Below are 18,813 nucleotides of genomic sequence, written 5' to 3'. Positions count from 1 at the left end.
TAGAATGTAGAATTCTCTAAACTAAGCCATTAAAGATTGGTGGAGCAAAGCCTATTAATTATTTTAAAAGGGTATTCGATAGTTGCTTGAATAACAGAAATATTAAGGGTGTTTGAAATAGTAACAAAGACAGATTGAGATGGATGGTTCTTCATAATAATAAAGAACATGCAGACTTTCTTGGTTGTGATATTCTCTAATATACATGGAAAGCTGAGATCCTGCTTGTTATCCATAGAGTTTCCTGGTTAAACAACTACTGACTTTCTTAACTCACTCTAAATTTAATGCATGAAATTTGAAATGGGTAGAGAGACACATCCAGCTGGTATGTAAAACCTATCCTGAAAAATATTCCAATATTGTATAGCCTCATGGTATTACAGATAAATTGTATATGAGAAAAGTTGGGTTCCAAACCTGGGGACACACTCCAGTCACAACTGATCAGATTCCATGCGTGGAAGTAGAGTATTCGAAGAAAGGATATTGAAAGCTGCAGTTAATTTTATGTTAACATTCCAAAACAGTTATGATATGTTATTAAAATAAAGAAACTATGGCCCAGAGCAGTATCACATCTGTACAAAGTTGCTATCTGGACACATCCTCCTGAGTCACTACATGTTACAACTAGCCGATAACGAAACTCCAAGATATTTCTTTGCTGCTTGTTTTTCTTCCTGAATCCAAACCTGTATACTTACACGCTCATCTGAATCAAAGCATACATCGGGACCTTTTCTGTGCCTGGGGTTCTGAGCCATAATACAGGGATCAGGTCCATCAGCTGCAAGGTGCAATTAAGGAAAAAGATACCTTGAAAGAAAACAAAATGCATTCCATATGCATTCACTTTTTACACTTCACTACACTATTCTGGAGCTATTCATCACTTTGTCAACTGGGAAGCAATTGAGCAGGTAGTTTTGCATGCTCTTCCACATTTAGCTTCAATTACTGAAGATAAACACAGTCTATAGTTAAAGGGAAATGGTTCAAGGCAGCTAGGATGCCTGCAATTCCCACAGAGATTTTCTGTTTGGTCCCGTCAAGACGAATGCATTCAGGAATGATCAACTGTAACTTATGACTTATTTTACATAGCCTGGGGCCATTCCCAGTCTCCCACCATATCACCAGTCATCAACTGTGTACAACGTATTGTAGCTGAAGTTCAGGAGATTGGGAATAAAATATGATTTATAGAATATGTCGAGAAGGGAGGACGTGCCCAGTGGGCCAAGTTAAAGGATTTTACAGAAGCAGATTACAAAATAAGATTGAGGTGCCAAAAAAAAACTGCAGAGGGACAGAGAATTAAATGCAAAACATAATTCCAAAAAATGAAATCTCTGGAGTCAATAACAGCAATAAGGCAGTTAGGGAAGAAATTAAGACCTTAAGAGAGGCATATGGAGCTGAACAGAAGAATGAATAGGTCACAAAACTAATTTGAGAGGATTTTTTTTTTAAACAGGCTGCACATATATTCCATCCAAATGATATAGACCTCTGATGTTATCTAGGACTTCACCATAAGTGAAGCACAGGTTCTAAATGAAATGAAAGGACTGAACCCCTCAGGATACATTAACTAGGCTACAGGGAATTGTAGAGATGAGAGATTGATTTCTGAAGTACTGACTGTTATTTTCTGTGAAGCACTTGGGAAGTTCAAACAAACTGGAAATAGGCAGAAGTATTTCCAATATCTAATAACAGTGACACAAGCCTTATTGGCAACCACAGAGCCATACCTAGAAACTGAAGGGTGATCTGTAGGAGCTCAACAATAGAAAAATTGAATTAATAATCAGGACAAACGGAACTATATGAAGAAAACCAATAAATGAGAGCCTACATGGCTTTAGAAAAAGTAAATGCTGCCCGAAAACAAATTTTTCATGAAGTGACATATGGGGGAAATAATCAGAAGGTGTACATAGACTTTCATAAGGTCTTCGTTAAGTACTGCATGGAAGACTCTTGAATAGTGTGAGCTTGGTGGGCATTGAGGTGAAGTCACAGATTAGTAACTGACCAGAGGAAAGAAAGTAGACAGTAGTCATAAACTAGACCACAATGTTGGAGTTGTGGTGGGGGAAGGGGAAGGGTGAGCATTGAGTTTGCCTCTCCGTAGATCTAACCAGGGATTCCATTCCTGGCTGCATGGATGCCCTGGAGTTCTAATCATAATCCAAGCTATGACTACGTACTCAGATGTGGCAGCACGGCCATTCAACAGCAAATGAAGTTGAATATGGACAGGAGTATTGCCTATTCCGGAAGCAGAAATAGAAGACATATCTACCAGACAAATCAGATGGAACTTGTGAAGAGTGCAACTGAAATAGATGAAGGAACTGTAGGACAAGTGCCCAATACAATGCTCAAAGAATACCTTCAAAATCTGCATGGAAACTGCCTAAAATGTAATTAAAAACGAGTGCCAGCTTGAAAGCTAAGCACACAAAATAAAGTTCAGCAGTTGAACTGAATGCTGGGACGAGGCATTTAACTAACTCAAGCTCTCAGCTTGTTCAAGCCATTGAAAAGCCATGAACTAATTAAAGCATTTAGGTATGTACTTCAGAAAGGACAGTCTTTATAGTACAGACATTCCTTACTATTATGAGAAGCCATTATCCCTTACTCAAACCACTCATGAAACACCTAAAGAATAGAAAGATATCAGATCTCTCCATTTGTGCTAGAAAGAAACCTCTTGAGATCTCCAAGATTGATAGGGTATGGCCATTAAATTGCAGGCACAAATTCATGCTGGGGCTAAAGCCATATCATTGATAGTCATAGCACTTCACATTTACCAGCTAGGGGGTCTCCAACCCAACTTATGCCCCTAGCTTTGTTTGAGGTGATCAGAGGCTCGAACAAGACTCAGCTGAATTTCCATGCAAGCTAGTGGCCAGTCCAGGTCTTGGTTTAAATTGCACCCCTGTTATTGTTACTGTTGGAGTGCACTGTAAAGACTGGGGATTTTTGGCATCCAACTTCTTTAAACACATGACTAAAACTATTGGTTAGGGCTATTAATATCCTGGTTAAATATTCCAATTGTCTTACCTCTTCATAAAAATAGCCTAATATAGAAGTTCCAAAGTAAACACTTTGAGCCTGTACCCCATGAGATTGGCAGCAAATCTCAGTTTGTGCTTGCTGGGAGTATTAAGATAGATTTCCAGTTGAACTTTGGAATCTCCAGTTCATTGTTCCTGCACTGTGTCAACTGATCTGATGGACCATTCAATAACAAATCAAGAGTACTAAGTAAGATTTTTATCATTTGTGATTAACAATGTTACTTTTATCACTGTGCAACACTCGCCATATAAGTTTTCATTGCATATAAATGAGCAGTGATAGCATCACTGTTCCAATCACATTAGTGTCCTATCTGTAACTTCCATTCCCAATAACCCATTAAACAATTGCCCTTGGTGATGGATAAAGTCCTTTAATACATCGACTCAGTAGAGGATACATTTTTGTTCTGCCTGCATAAGAGGCTTGGAGTCACAGGACTGGCATGTGGGCTTACTTTCCACAAGTATAAACACCAGGTTTGTCTTGGAGAGTTTCTCCGCATGGTAAAGCCTAAAGAAAGTTAAATCAAAATTAATACTGAACAGTGCGAACACAAGAAAATTAATAATTTTTGATCAAAAATGCTTTTGTGAAAATTTTTAACCAAGGGGAATGAACATGCATCATTTCCAGATTAAATTATTCAAGATCTTAATCAAAGGATAGTCCATTATTCAGCCATTTTAGTCTCCTTTGCAAAAGCTATCTTTTTTTTGAGATTTTGAGAGGTGAGATTGGTCTTCGTCAATAGCGTAAAATGAACTGGTAGCAAATAGGCAGCTTGCTTTACAGCAACCCCAATTGCCTTTTCCATTGACTTTAACGAATAGGATAAAATATAACTGATTCACAGTGAGATCATTTTGTGCTACTGGCAAAGACTAATTTCAGCCCTTAATTTTGAATAATAACAAAACTCCCCACATTTTACCTAAATCTATTTCCTTCTTACATAGTCTGCAATCAAATTTCTGATGGCATACATCAGCATTGTGACATTAACAGTGAGGCAACAGCCTTCACACCAAGTGACTTGCAAACTTCTTCCCATGATTGTCAAATGCTGCAACACAATGGAACCATTTCTGTTGAATTGAGTTTCTTGCTAATTGTGTCACTACAGTAGAAATGAGCACGTAGCTCTCTCATTCAACAAATATAATGCAAAAGTTCAGTTTGCCAGCCACAATTCTCATGGCAGCAACTTCAGTAGGAATAATATAGAGATGTCATGAAATATGTGTCAGATGAAGTAAATCAATGTCGCCAATTGAGAACCTGAAACCGCCATTTTCATTGACCTGTGGATCTTTTCAGAAAGTCATACAGCTCAGGAAGAAAGTCTAATCATGTGACTGAATACACTGCAACCCATATCTACGTATACCCACATCTGGAAGGAGAGGAGCTGAAATTCCTTGTGAGGAAAAGAAGATTCTCAGGGATTTTTGTGACTCACAATGGTTACTGATGTCTGGGTGGGTTGCTGAGAAATTCGGGGGACCTGGCTTGGTTGCATCTGTCATTTAACATGCAGTTTATGGTGTGTTCAACCACAGTTTGCTTGTTAGCTAATACTTACCTCATGTTAATTCTGGATGTTAGAGTATAAGAAAGATAGTATTGACTGTTTGCTTTGTTAATACTTGTACAATAAAATTTCTTCTGATTGTTGAAAACCATGGAATTCATGGCTCTATTGTGTTAGCAAATACCTGGGATTTCAAATTTCATCTACTTTACAACAAAGGTTACTGGTCCCTAAGTGGATCATAATAAAATCCACAAATACCCTCCATCTAGTTCTTCCTTGACGGCAGAGTCTCCAAACTCAGGAATTCTCCTCAAAAGAAGTCTGCATCTTCTCTCCACACCTTCAAAAACTTATTCAACCCTATCTCTTTCAACATGTCTGAGTCACTTTCCCTCCTTACTGATGAATGCTTATTATTGTTGTCAAAGCACCTTTATGAGTTTCAGCTTTATGTGTGGCAGCTGTTACATAAATGTATGCTGCTGCTTTATTCCTCTTCCCTTATTTTTATCTATTATCTTTCTATGCTAAAGATTTCTGTGCATTGTGACCATAAATACTTTGCGACGGCAATAAGAACTTGCTTTATGTTCTACCTTTAGAGTAGAAAACTGTCCCGAAGTATTTTATAGAGGTGCAATCAGACAAAATGGCTGGAAAGGCAAAATATGTGTTATTAGGATGGGTAAGGTCAATGGGACCTGGTTGTGTGCAAATTGGTTGCTGTGCTTCATATATTACAATAATAGCTACACTTCAAAGTAATGTATTGGCTATTAAGCCCCTTGGGGTGTCCTGAGGCTGTGAAATGTGCTCTGTCAGTGTCAGTACCAGTGCAAGTTCTGTTTTTGATGAAATCTTTCTTTTGGGTAGATTTCTTTCAGCGACACTTATTGAAAGTGTAGACTGCAGGCTTTTGGAAATGCGTTAGTATTTTCAAACATGGAACTGTATGAAAAGTTGAAAAAATGTTATCAAAGCTTTCCATCTTGCACTCATCAGGATAGCTCGCAAGAAATTACCAACATAAATGGGAGAACAACAATTTATACCGTATAAGAAGAGACTGGTAATTGTTTGGCTAGTGGATACTGATTGGTGGAGGTATTGCCATGGAGAATGCAGCTGGAAGTTAACTGCCCAGCTTTGTTCATTTGTCTGAAAAGCATTGATCCAAGCCACAACACAGAGATTCCAATAGCGCTAGCATTTTGCTGCAATCCTACCTTGAACAGTTACCACAATCCACAAGGCCATAGAAGGAGGACTCATTATCATAAAAGTAATACTGAGTCTGTTCAGTGATACAGCTGGACTTTGATAAAGGTTCAGAGAAATCCTCAGAGTCTGCACCAACTGCAAACAAAAAATGAAAGATGAATGAATGCTGAGCTGAAATATTATTTTTTATAAGGATGGTTTATCATGTTTGCAGTTAGTATAATATAAATAGTACTGTCAGATAAAGATTGTTGCATTTGCAAGAGTACCTCATATGTGTAAGTGTTAACATCTTAGATTTAAGTAACAGAGGTCCTTGATAAGGTTCAGAGAAGGGCCACTAGACTAATACTTTAAAGGCCAGGGTTATTAGGACAGAGCTTGTTACTGTGGAAAAACATAGGCTTCAAGAAAATATGATTGAGGTCTTTAAAATAAGGAAATGGTGAGACTCAGTTTGAGTAGATCAGCTCTTGGAGTTAACCCTATTTACAAGATTAGGGAGGAGCAGGGGGTAAGCAGAAATTACAAAAACATAGATGAAGGTTAGATGCTAGGAAGTACTTTTTATTTGAAGTGAGGTATTGATCCCTGGGATAAATCGCTGGCACACGCAGTGACTATAGGTTCACAGCAAAGATTCAAGTGTCTCTAGGAGTTGTATGTTTTGTAAGTCAGTACCTTTAGCTTGGAACACAGGGACCCCATAGCTTTTCGCTTTCGAGTCTCCAGCATCGACACATCAATCTAAACTGCACCAGTTTAATGGCAGTGCGAAGCTAAAACTGCTTATCACAGCTGCTACAGTTATGGGCTAGCATTTTCCATTGGAGCTATCCAGTTCTCCAGAATCATTCCAACAGGCAGAGGTTGTTAAATCTTTTGGAGAACTGGTCCACCAGCTTCCTGCTGTCCATTGTCAAGACTGAAATTTTCCAGCTAAATACAGGTGGGCCTACTGTAATAGCAAATAAATGAGGGGAATCCATCATGTTCAACAGATTTCCCAATACTTCCAACTCAGTGATGCCAGGCCTGAGAAACACCAAGGAATTCCAGGTGTCCAATGTTGCCACAGCAATGTGAAGATTCAAAAATTAAAGGATTATACTGGCATGTACAGTCAATAACAGGGTGATCGAATGAATAGATTTAGAGCAGGGAATTTATTCCCATAGCACTGCTTCTAGTGCTGCTAGACCGATTTACATAGATTCACTGGAACAGGCAGCACTGTGGGACACTACCTGCATGACTCGGATGGTGTTTTTCAATGAAACTCTCCCTGTTATACTTTGAACAGATTGTGCCAAATTTCCCTAGCCAGCACAATTATTGCTGGCTACACTTATAAAACAGTAGGCCTGAGGCCTCCCATGTCTAGCCATCAGAGGCTCATCCATAGAATTTCAAAAAACCTTAATCCTGGTCAGGGTGGGTAGGCCTCACCTGTAGTCTGATCAAAATACGCCAGGATTCTGACAACATGGAAAATCATGACCATTGTGGGAATGCACTGTAATTCAATTCACCTCTGACGGTTTTCACTTACAATAGAATATACACAAAGGCATGCCAGAAACAAAAATTTCCACCAAACAAATCTTGATGTACCTGCTTCAAGAAAGTGTGGGATGGTAAAGCTGACAAACAGCTGCTGCAGTATGGACCTGGATATCAATAGAGATAAAAAGTAAATGCTTGAACAGTGAGGACAAGAGCTACAGGATAGATTTTCCCTTTCACTATCTGGGCAGATCACATGTCCTTACAGGGCAGCTCAGGCTTGGAAAGGGCATGAGATTCCTGGCCAGGCCATGAAGATGAATATCTAGCCTTGAATACAAAACTTAACAAACAATGAAATATTTAGCAGATCCGAAGTAAAAATAGTTAAAACAAATGACATTTGAAAAAATTATTAATGGCATCTCTATTAAACCATTTATTTTTCTTTCAACAGTTATATCTAATTGAATGTATATTCCATTGTGAAATAAGTTATTCCTATTACTTACTCCTGTGAGCAAACTAATGTGTGCCACTTATTTCAGTTACCGTGACATTTTTTACTAATATTTCTGAAAAAGATGGTTTCGAATTTTATACAAAGCTGGTACCTGTTGATCTTGTCTTTAATTAAGCAGGAATATCAATGTGGGGAGCTGTATATCAAAACTGCCTCAGAGCTAGAACTTTCATACAATGACTCTCCCCACCTGCCTGTCCTGATTCCAATGACCTGCCTCCCCTAGATGCTGAAGGTACAAGCCTTTCCAAAGCATTGGTCATGCCAAATTTGAAAAGGTGAACCAAGCAACGTGATAAAAAAATACAAACAGAAAAGTGACAAATTCAAACAGGAATTAAGCCTTTCTGATGAATCACTGCTTCCCAGGTTGGGACAATGGAGCATTCTCAAAATTAACATCAGGCAAGTAGTTGGACCTCCAGCTGTTGCTCTCCCAAGAACGTGCAGGTAGAGGATACAGGTGCTAAAAGAAAGTCAAAGCACAACTTTAACACAAAATTAAATGCTCTAAACACAAGATGAAAGTTGGGTAAAGTTACACCTAAATATCTTCCGGAATTTATTCTGTTGTCAAACTGCTGACCCAAGTTTAAAGCCTTACATATTTAATCCAGTCTAATGGCTGCTGATCCATGTGCTCTATTCCCTGTTGCCTTCAAAACTGGTGTATTTTTGTCACTTGTTCGATTACTTAAGTATGATAATGTAAAAATAAGTAAACTATTTTCACTTACCATGCTGCACTTGATGCCCACCAACCTATATTCAAAATATCGACTATGCTGGGCTAAAAATGATTTAAGAAAAAGCATTATTAACTCAGGAACTTACTGTATTCAATAAGCAGAATCTAACTATGATTTTAAATGTTTCATATTAATATAAGATCATGTGGGAATACATCAATCAAATTTGCAACAGTTAATCAAGATAGTGCAAGATTTCTGAAATGGAGTGGGGAGGGTGGTGAAGAGCTGGCTGTGAACACACTTTTCAAATAACATTAGTGACATATTTTAATGGGTAACTATGATTCTGGGTTAATAAAAACAAAAGGTTGCTGGGAATATTCAGCAGATCAGTCAGTATCTATGGAGAGAGGAACAGAGTTAATATTTTGGATCTTTGCTCTTTCATCAGATCATGATTCTGGGTAAATGAGTATAATGTTTAGCAGGGTGACAATGCTCCTTTTGCTTTTAGCCTCTTTGTGTTTTGCAGTACTTTGCTGTTCAGGGCTTGCAATCCTATTCAATCTGTAGTGTTCACACTTAAAAAAAAATCTTGAAGTATATTTACTCCCAGAGATTGAAGCAACTTCTATTAGCTTTTTAAGTTCATTAAAAAGCATTATGACATCACTCATATGACACTGCAATCACACAAATGAGACTAGAATGAAAATAACATATCTCTTTAGCTATGGCTGAACATCTGTTTATTCAGACATGGTTCCCCCTCTCCAATCACCTCCACATTGGGGGCGTGGGGCTGAGGCGCCTTTTATTGACACTGGGAGTGCTGATCAAGCTGACTATTTTATCTGACGAACTGCAAGTGGAGCTGAACACTTGGCAATAGTTTGGAACAGCTCCACTTCTGACCTTATGATGGAGGGAAGGTCCATCGTGAAGTGGCTGAAGATGGCTATAGGATCTATTATGGACACTTCCCTGTGGAAACTTCCAGATTTCCCTAGATTCTGTTATGGTGCCCAAGAATTGGAAGGTACCAACCTTAAAACCCACTATTCAGGAAAGGAGAGAAAGAGAAAATAGGCCTGATAGCTTGGCATCAGTAGTAGGGAAAATGTTTGAATCTGGCAACTGGACACTTAGAAAATCATGTTATGATCAGGCATAGACAAGACAGATTTCTGAAAGAAGAATCATCTTTAAAAAATCTGTTTATTGAGTTTTTGAAATTGCAGCTAGTAGAATATTTAACAGCATTTGTTAAGGTGCAACACAAAATATTATTACACAAAATTAGGGCTAATGGAATTGCTGGTAATATATTAACATGGATTGAGGATTGCTTAATGGACAGAAAACAGAGAGTAAGAATAAACGGGTAACTTTTGGGTTGGCAGACTGCAACTAGTGGAGGACCACAAAGGTCAATGCTTGGTTTCTGCCATGTACAATTTATATCATTGACTTATGTGAATGCAATATGTCCAAGTTTGCTGATAAAACAAAGTTAGGTGGGAAAGTAAGTTGTCAGGAGGACGTAAAGAGTCTGCAAAGGAATATAGACAGGTTAAGTGGGAACATTGCTCATGGAATATAATAGGGGGGAAATGTGAAGTAGTCCACTTTGGTAGGAAAAACAAGAATATTAGAATATTTCTAAATGGTTTGACACTGGAAAATGTAGGTATTTAGAAGGACCTGAAGCCCTTGTATGCAAATCACTGAAAGGTTGCGGGCAGGTACAACAAGCAATTGGGAAAACAAATGGTATGTTAACCTCCATTACAAATGGATTGCAGTCTAGGAGTAAAGAAATCTTACTGCAATTATGTAGGGCCTTGGTGAGACCACAGCTGGAGTACTGTGTACAATTGGTCTCCTTACCTAAAGAAGGATATAGCTGCCCTAGACAGAGTACAATGAAGGTTCATTAGATGCATTCTGGGATGAGGGGATTGTCCTGTGAGGAGTGATTGAGCAGACTAGGCCCATATTCCCTGGGGTTTAGAAGAAAGAGAGGCGATTTCAATTAAATATTAAAAAATGCGTAAGAGATTGACAAGGTAGAGGCTAGGAAGATATTCCCCTGACAGTGACGTCTACAGCTAAGGGGGCAGTGCCAGGATAAGGGGTAATAATTCAGTGCTGGGATGAGGAGACATTTCTTCTCTAATAGGGTTGTGGGTCCTTGGAATTCTCTGCCCAGAGGGCTGTGGATACTCAGTCGTTCAGTATACTCAAATCAGGTATCGATCGATCTTTAGGCACTATGGATCAAGGGGTGTGCAAATAGCAGAAGTAGAAGATTAACCTCAATCTTGTTGAATGGCAAAGCTGGGCTGACTCTTGCTCCTATTTCTTACGTTTTTGTGAATTGTGCAGTAATGTCTTGGAACTTAAGCAATTGACCTCCTATAACCACAACAATCTTCCTTCGTCACAGGTCTGAATCTAGCCACTGGAGAGTACCCTCCTCACCAATTCTGCCTTCATTTCAGTTTAATGAGGTCTCCTTGGTTCCACACTCAGGTGAATGCTGCTTTGATGGCAAGGGCAGTCACGCTCATCTCATTTCCGGAATTCAGCTCTGGTGTCAGAACATGTGAATGTAGGAGCTGGGACTGATGGGGCTTGGTAAAGGCCTGCAGAAGCTAGCACTGCACTGTACAGAGGTCTGCAGTTATATTTTGATGCTGCATACTGTGTTGAGTGACATATGTGGCAGAAAATTCCCTACATCGGAGGTGGGGTGGGCGGTTTATGAAGGGGTGGTGGTGAGCCCGAATCCGATTGGCGCCCCCGATCAGGGCCATGGAGCCATTTTACATGGGCGGACCAATTAAGGCCCACCCAGCGTGACGCGTGCCTGGAATCGCTGAACAATCCCTGTGCAGGCGGGGGAAGGTTCCCTGAGTTGGGGCCTGTGCTTTATCGCGCATGCGCATGAAGGAGCGCAAAAGATTTGTTTAAGCTTTAATCATCTAAGTAAAGAAACTAAAAACTTTTTAAACATGTCCCATCACGTGACAGTATCAATGAATTGTTTTTTAAAAGTTATGAATTTTTAAACACTTCATGAAACCTCCTCCCGCCTGTGGGCAGCTCATTTCATTATTTCAATTAGTTTTTAACAGGCCTTAATAGGCCTTTGACAGTTCGACTATGCGCCCACGGAACTGAAAATCTAAATGACGCGCGGTGACATTGGGACGCCCGCCTGACATCACTGGGCATCATTTTACATGTTGGTGAGCGGGCCCCGCGTCCATTCGCCAACCTGAAAATTCTGCCCATAGTGTGGAAGTCTGTCGTCTTCAAATATCTTTCATTACAATGTCAATAAACTATATTGAACTTCTTAAATGAAATGCAAATTTGCGAATAATCTCCTTGGAAGGTTATTTCATGAACTAAGTAAAACATGTAGGCTATGCCTTCAGAGAAATTAAATCTCTTCCATGGGCAGGCAATGTCTTACAACTGAGGCTACATTATTATTGGAATCAACAACTTTAATTCACTTACAACGTAGACTGAGCGAAGTCCCGCTGCTGCTTTTGTCTCCGTTTCTGGATCACACACAGATTGAAAATCATAGGATTTGTTAAAGGCGTAGAGCGATGTGTTTAGAAGGCGTCTCATCAGACTTGGGTCAATCTCACCGAAGAACTTGCCAATCTGAAACAGCAATTGGAATTGACAAAACGGTTTGACGTACTACTCACACCAGATTTTGAAGCCTACCGCTGGGAATTTCCTCAGGGGTTCTCCTGGATAAACTGTGCAAATGGAGTTTCCAAAGTTCTGGCAATTGATGGTGAGAAACTTTAAAGAAATTCCTGATGTACAGGTCAGATGCCTGTTATTGTGCACAAATGGCCAATGTAATTGATACATACATGTTAACAAAAGATGTCATAAATATTACAAGATACTTCTTTGAAATGGCTTCCAAGGAAACTCTGCAACAAGATAAATAACACACTTTGGCTCCAGTGTTGGCCTGCAAAATAACAATGGCTGCACTTATAGCCCCATTGACCAATCCTGCCTTGAAGCAAGTCCTTCAGAGGGTTAATTAATCAAACCAACACAGTGAGTTTAACTGGGGAGCTTTGGCCAGGTGGAGAACAAGGTGAGATTGAAACTCATCTGCTGTTGCTGAAATGAGGCCTGGGCTATTTTACGTTACAGGCAGGATGTCAACGTGATGCAGCTGATAATCATACAGCTCAGGGGTCACCTGCTACATAACATAGGCAGCAGTTTCAGGCTCTGAGTGCATCATGTGGGACTCTTGTATGTGAGAATCTTGTACATGAAAAGGGGGTCTGAGATTGACTTGTGAGTTCCAGAAGACCACTCTGGTCTCTTCACCCTCACAGAAAGTGCTGTCTGGCCTTCACCTGGCCAAAAGCTTTGCTGCCTTCCCCACTTATGCTTCAGTGAAAATAATGTAATTGGGACCCAAAATGCACATGTAAAGAAGGACACAGCTGACTGTGAGTAGATATCCCTGTTGCCTTTGCCAGACTGTGGATTAAAATTCTGGACAGTGGAATCCTGGCAGCTTGTGAGTGAGTAAGTAACCTGACCAATTTTAACAGTCCAACCACCTTGTCTCCACTAGGCAGGGAGTCAAAATCCGACTATGGGACCCCAATAAAAATTTGAACGTCCAAAATGGAGCTGATATAGAGTGGTCAAATCAATAATCCTTAAAGGGATTGGTCTGGGCTGCCCAGAAAATGTGACAGTCAGATCTCTTTTGATGAATTTTTGTTGGGCCAGGAAGAACATGAATATTCTTCCTGGTCCTCTAAAAAAAATTGACCTTCAGCTATAGTTCCCGCTAGGTACTACACCCAGCAAACCATTGCCGCAACTCCCCCAACCCACTCCAAAAACTGTTCCCTAGCCACTGACTTCATCCCTCTCTATGGCAGCTGGCTGAGGCGAAACCAAATTGTTTTCAACCTTGGTATCATATCTGACCCCAAGCTGAGCTTCTGGCACATATCCACACCAGCACTAAGACCACGTATTTCTTCCTTTGTAACATCACCCAACTCTGCCTCAGAGAATCTGTTGCTGAAACTCTCAGCCATGCCTTTGTCAACTCTAGAATTGTCTATTCTAATGCATTCCTGGTAGACCTCCCAAATTTTATCCTCTGTAATTTTGAGGTCATCCAAACTTTGCTGCTCCTGTCTTAATTCACACTCCATTCCCCTATCACCAACATGCTTGCTGACCTACGATTAAGCAAATCCTCAATCTTAAAATTCTCAGCTAAATTTTCAAATTGTTCCATGGCTTGCCCCTCCCTATCTCGTCCAGCCCTATAACCCTCTATAATATCTGAGTTCATCCAATTCTGGCCTCTTGGGCATCACTGTTTTAATCATTCTGCCATTGGTGGTCTTGACTTCAGGTACTAAGACCCTAAGCTTTGGAGTTCCCTCCCTAAACTGCTGTACCTCTCTCCCCTCCTTTAGGACACTCCTAGCACTTATACCTCTTGAACAAGTTTTTAGTCATTTGCCCTATTTTCTCAGTGGCACGAGGTCAAAATCTGTTCGATAACATTTTTTGTGAAGCAACCTGGGTCAGTTTACTATGTTAAAGGTATTATATAAATAGAAGCTGCTGTTATTAACAGCATTCAGCACTACTTTCATAGCTATTGCATTGGATTGATGTAATGATTCCTATCTTTTGTATGAGTCTCAGAAGAGCACCCTCCACCATACCAAGAGAGGCATATTTATGCTCCACACGAACCATGTCTGTTACCTCTTATTATATTGCTGTTTCTAACTAAGTGCTGATTGGTGTTGAACAAGGAACAGTTTTGTACTGCGGTCAATGATCAGGGATGAATTCAAACTCAGTTCCCTAGAGGTGAAAGGACAATGCGCCACCTAACCTTGCCTTCCAAGACTTGTTCTGAACAACATCAGTATTATTGCTACAGAAAACATTCCTGCAAACAGTCTTCTTGTGTTGAAGAAAAACTTGATCATCACCATTTACATGATGCAGGCCATGTAATAATTCAAAGGATTAAAATTGAACAAGGCCAAACAGCATGATAGAATTTACCTTTCCAATATATTCATCCTGGTTTGACATAAGTAGGAACCCACCATCATCCAATATGACACAGTCAAAGTGCTGCAGAGAAAACACCAGCAAGAGTGATTAATATAATCCGAACTGCATAAACATGCATTTATGCAAATTTCTAGGCTCAGGTACAGTTTTTTTTAAAGGCTAATTTCCATTTGTCACTCACAGTCCTCCCAGTTACTGCATAACAATTTTAATCAGTCATTTGCAAGAAACTTGTGCTGTGGACTTGCATTCACTAGCTTGAGATGCACAAATGACTAACCTCGAGCGTGTAACTTATCCAGTAAAAAATTTAATCCAAATGAGAATCTTTTTTCTCTTTTATAATTATGATTGATCAACAAATTATATTACAAATTTATGCTTGCCCAAGATCATGTGCTAAAAAAGCCAAATACAATTTACAAGTTATGATTTCATATTCAAAATGCACATATTGAAACATTTTCTGACATGGTGACAGGAATATTAATATGCATATTTGCCAGGTGAACTCTATGAGAATCGTGCATGAGGCTCAGTGCATTCAGTTCATGGTGCTCACAATTTTCAAGTCATTAAAGTTAATCAGAAAATGGGTTCTACAAATCGGACACATTGACTTCTAGGTCAACTCTCAGTGCTCCTTTTGAATGGAGTTCACAAAACTTATTCAGTCGCATGATGCTAACTAGCCTCCATTTTTTGGTTTTCCAATCAAACCAGAGTGGATTCAGGACTTACTCAAAGCTGTCTAATTGGCACAGCTCCTCCACTGGAGAAGTCTTATATCAACAAAGTAATAGCAAATTTGTCTTCTGACCCAACAACACAGGATAAAGGTGAGCTCAGTCTTACCTTGCTATTCTTTGTGCAGTCACAGATCCCTCCATAACACTACAACAAAAAACATGCGATTAATACTTAAGAAAATGCTTTGCAATTTAAACTTAAGCTGCTTAAAACATACCTGCTAACCACTGTTGATTAGTATTTGGATGTTTTGGGGTTGATACAAGGAGGATTGAACATGGTTTGAATGTAAGTGGACAGAGACAGGCACATCAGTGGTGGGATTGGGTTGAGAGTTGAGGGAGTAGGGGGTAATGGCAGGGCTTTTCTTGTTGAAGGGGGTGACAGGGAGAGTGAAAAACAAAACAGTGCATTTGGTAAAGGGAGAGTGAATGAACAGGTTTTTTGGAGAAAGGGGAAAGCAGAATGTGTTAAGTGTGGCAGCTTGAGTCAGTTAGAAAAATTTTTTATCTTGATTATAAGACCACAGATAAAGTAAGGCCCTAATATCTCTAGGGAATCATCCGATCAGTGCATATGCAATGGAGCAAATTCCCTGCTCACCCTTACCCCAAACCAGAGACTCTGTCTGAGTCCCTAATGCAAAGGTGATCCACCCTTATTCTAGAGAAGGTTAGGAGCTGTCAGACGGTCCCAAAAAGACTCACAACAGCTGAAGCAAGTTCTGCTGAGGCCTTTTAAGTGCATAAATGTGGAATTTCCTAGGAGACTCCTCAAGACTTGCCCCTTGCATAGGCAGAACATACCTCCCATTAGAATTTAAATGCCAAGTTACATTTATATGAAATTCCAGTGTAACCTAACATTCCAACTTCACTGGGAGGAAATGAATCATTCAACCCTCTTGAGCCCCAGGAATTTTGTAGATTAAATATGACTTGGAAAATGGTAGGGTGATATTGGAACTGAAGCCAAGAGTATGACATGTCAGTTGATAAGTATGGCTATGTCAATATATTGTCCAAAATATATTTGATTTTAATAAAGGTCATTGTTTCCGAAGAACTTTAAAATTTAGGCAAATATGCCCACAACCGATAAACTACCTTTGGGAGTCAATATGCTTTGGGAAGGTGTTTGCTCTTACCTTGCTCTTACTTGCTACTTTGGTAAAGTTCTCCATCCAGGCATTTACATCAAGCTTTATTCCAACAACTGCAATCCAATCAGAAACATAACAATCAGTGTCAATAGAGGGGAGGCAGCTGGAATTGTGTTTTCTTTTCCTTCTCTTTCTACTTCGTTTATTTTTTTCCGCACTCTCCATTATGCTATACATCATTCTTCACACAAGGCACAAGACCATCAATCTCTGTCAACATCATCCTGTTACTATCTATTCAAAGTTACGTGAAAACAGTGCTTTCCATGTTCTTCTTTTCTTGTGAGCCTAACTGGCTGGGATTGGAAATTTATTGAATCATGTATCACCAGTGTGAATCCACAAGCACAAGGATGTGATCGGTGTTGTTTTATTTTTACCTTGGGTTGATTTTCTGAAGTTAACACAGAAATTAGCAGCTCACAATAAAGCTGGAATTAACTGATCCTTGTGGTTTTGGAGAGGCCATCACTGAGCTGGATACCAATCTGCATGAAAATTGTTTCATTTGCTCAAGGACAAAAGAAGTTTGCAATATGCATTCAGACTCCTCTGCAAACACACTGTCAGATAATGATAGGTTTTAGCTCTTGAATAAAATCAGCTTGACAACACTGCATAATTTGCAAGCTTAATTTTCTTTTCTATTTAACTCAGGTTCAAGTGACATCATTAAGTTGGTTTAAAAAATTATAAGTCCCTTCTAATGGTATAGCAGAAACATATACACAAATGTGTAGGTCATAGATTGTTGGGGGGGGGGAATAAAAGGTCACTAGCAGAGGTTGCTGTTTTAATAACGATTATTTCTTAAGGCTTGAGAGCAGTATTTGACTATAATATGGTGGGATAAATGTTCATATATAAATCTTTAGACCAACTATAGAAACGGGGAGGCCAATTTATTGCAGCAATAAAATAAATGACCACACAATCTGTTTTATTGATGGTGTTTGAGGGATAAATATTGACTGGGACACTTATTTATTATGGCAATTTGGGAAAATGAAGAGAAGGCAGGAAAATAGGATTGAGCAGATAGATGTGTCATGACTAACAAAATACACAACAGGTTCAAAGTGGAAAATTGCTTTCCAAAGCTGTTCTAACTGGGGAACAGTTCGAACTGTTTTTGAAAAAAAATCATGCTGCCTCATCTCCATTAGTTGTCTGTTCTAAATGCTGGGGATGGTGTTGGGTTCTACTGTAAGCCTCTACTGCACTGGTTCAGTTGCTATGACGGTGGGGGCACTGTAATTTAAATATCCTTTAGCCTGGAGGGAGGAGGCAGCCAGGGTTTCTATTCCTCATCATTATCCAGTAGCATTCTGCTGGATATTTCCCATAAGGATGGTTACCGAATACAATGTTCAGCTTGGCTGTGATGATTACCACGAAAGAAAACAATTTACTTTGATACAGCAACTCATAGATTTACTTTGAGGTGGAGTGAGTCTTGCTTTGTAAGCAACATGGCAGCTCCTTTGCACACAGCCAGATCCCACAAACAGCAACATGTAGAACAATCAAACGGCACTAACTCTCCAAGCTTATAGAAAATGGCCATAAGATAAGGAACTCCTGCCACTACACATGGAAATGTACTGCAAGATGATTTGCTATCTCAGGAAAAGAATATGATCAAATACAATAAATGTCACTATTTGTCATGTGGCATGTGGTCACAATCCACAATCCTTAATTCACTACAATTCTCCTGAATAGTTCAATACATTAGCTGATGGTTCTAGGAGAAAGGGGAAGACCATTGCATTCGTTCCTACTTTTCCTAATTGTGTCTGCACTATACAGCCAGATGAACACTCTGCTGAGGCCTTCATTTGGATGTTGTCCACCCATTTGAATGTATCTATAGTATGTACTAATGCCACGAGCACAGCTTAATGAGCAGACATTAAGGAAATGAATTAAAAGTTTGTGACAGCAGCTGTAGACATCATGCCATTTATGGTTCATTAATTATTCTGGCACTATAAAGAAAAGATCAGCTCTCACTTTAATTAAATGCTAGTATTGTTATTAATGGTTAACTTTCAATCAATGGCCCTGGGAACTCCAGATAAACACACTCCTGATTCTAGTCCAAATTCCAAAATCATTCTTCAGAATTCAAGTATACCAATCTCCTTCCCCTTTCAAATCCAGTGTACAGATTTCCAGTGTTCCAGAATAA

At 39.4% G+C, this 18,813-nt stretch overlaps 1 protein-coding gene across 1 annotated transcript in view; it reads right to left on the bottom strand.

Annotated features, from left to right (window-relative positions):
• LOC121285595 (voltage-dependent calcium channel subunit alpha-2/delta-1) overlaps positions 1 to 18,813 on the bottom strand; it is a 711,948-nt gene that overhangs the window by 17,200 nt on the left and 675,935 nt on the right. The window contains exons 29-37 of the mRNA XM_041202183.1: positions 16,605 to 16,672; positions 15,563 to 15,601; positions 14,696 to 14,767; positions 12,116 to 12,268; positions 8,630 to 8,682; positions 7,478 to 7,533; positions 5,869 to 5,998; positions 3,506 to 3,618; positions 708 to 790 (exon numbers count right to left, since the gene is read on the bottom strand). Coding sequence (XP_041058117.1) covers positions 708 to 790; positions 3,506 to 3,618; positions 5,869 to 5,998; positions 7,478 to 7,533; positions 8,630 to 8,682; positions 12,116 to 12,268; positions 14,696 to 14,767; positions 15,563 to 15,601; positions 16,605 to 16,672 — 767 coding nt within the window. The remainder of the gene's footprint in view (positions 1 to 707; positions 791 to 3,505; positions 3,619 to 5,868; positions 5,999 to 7,477; positions 7,534 to 8,629; positions 8,683 to 12,115; positions 12,269 to 14,695; positions 14,768 to 15,562; positions 15,602 to 16,604; positions 16,673 to 18,813) is intronic.

The sequence above is a fragment of the Carcharodon carcharias genome, chromosome 13 (genome assembly GCF_017639515.1).
Source record: "Carcharodon carcharias isolate sCarCar2 chromosome 13, sCarCar2.pri, whole genome shotgun sequence".
NCBI lineage: Eukaryota > Metazoa > Chordata > Chondrichthyes > Lamniformes > Lamnidae > Carcharodon > Carcharodon carcharias.
This window is presented reverse-complemented; position numbering and strand designations above follow the sequence as displayed.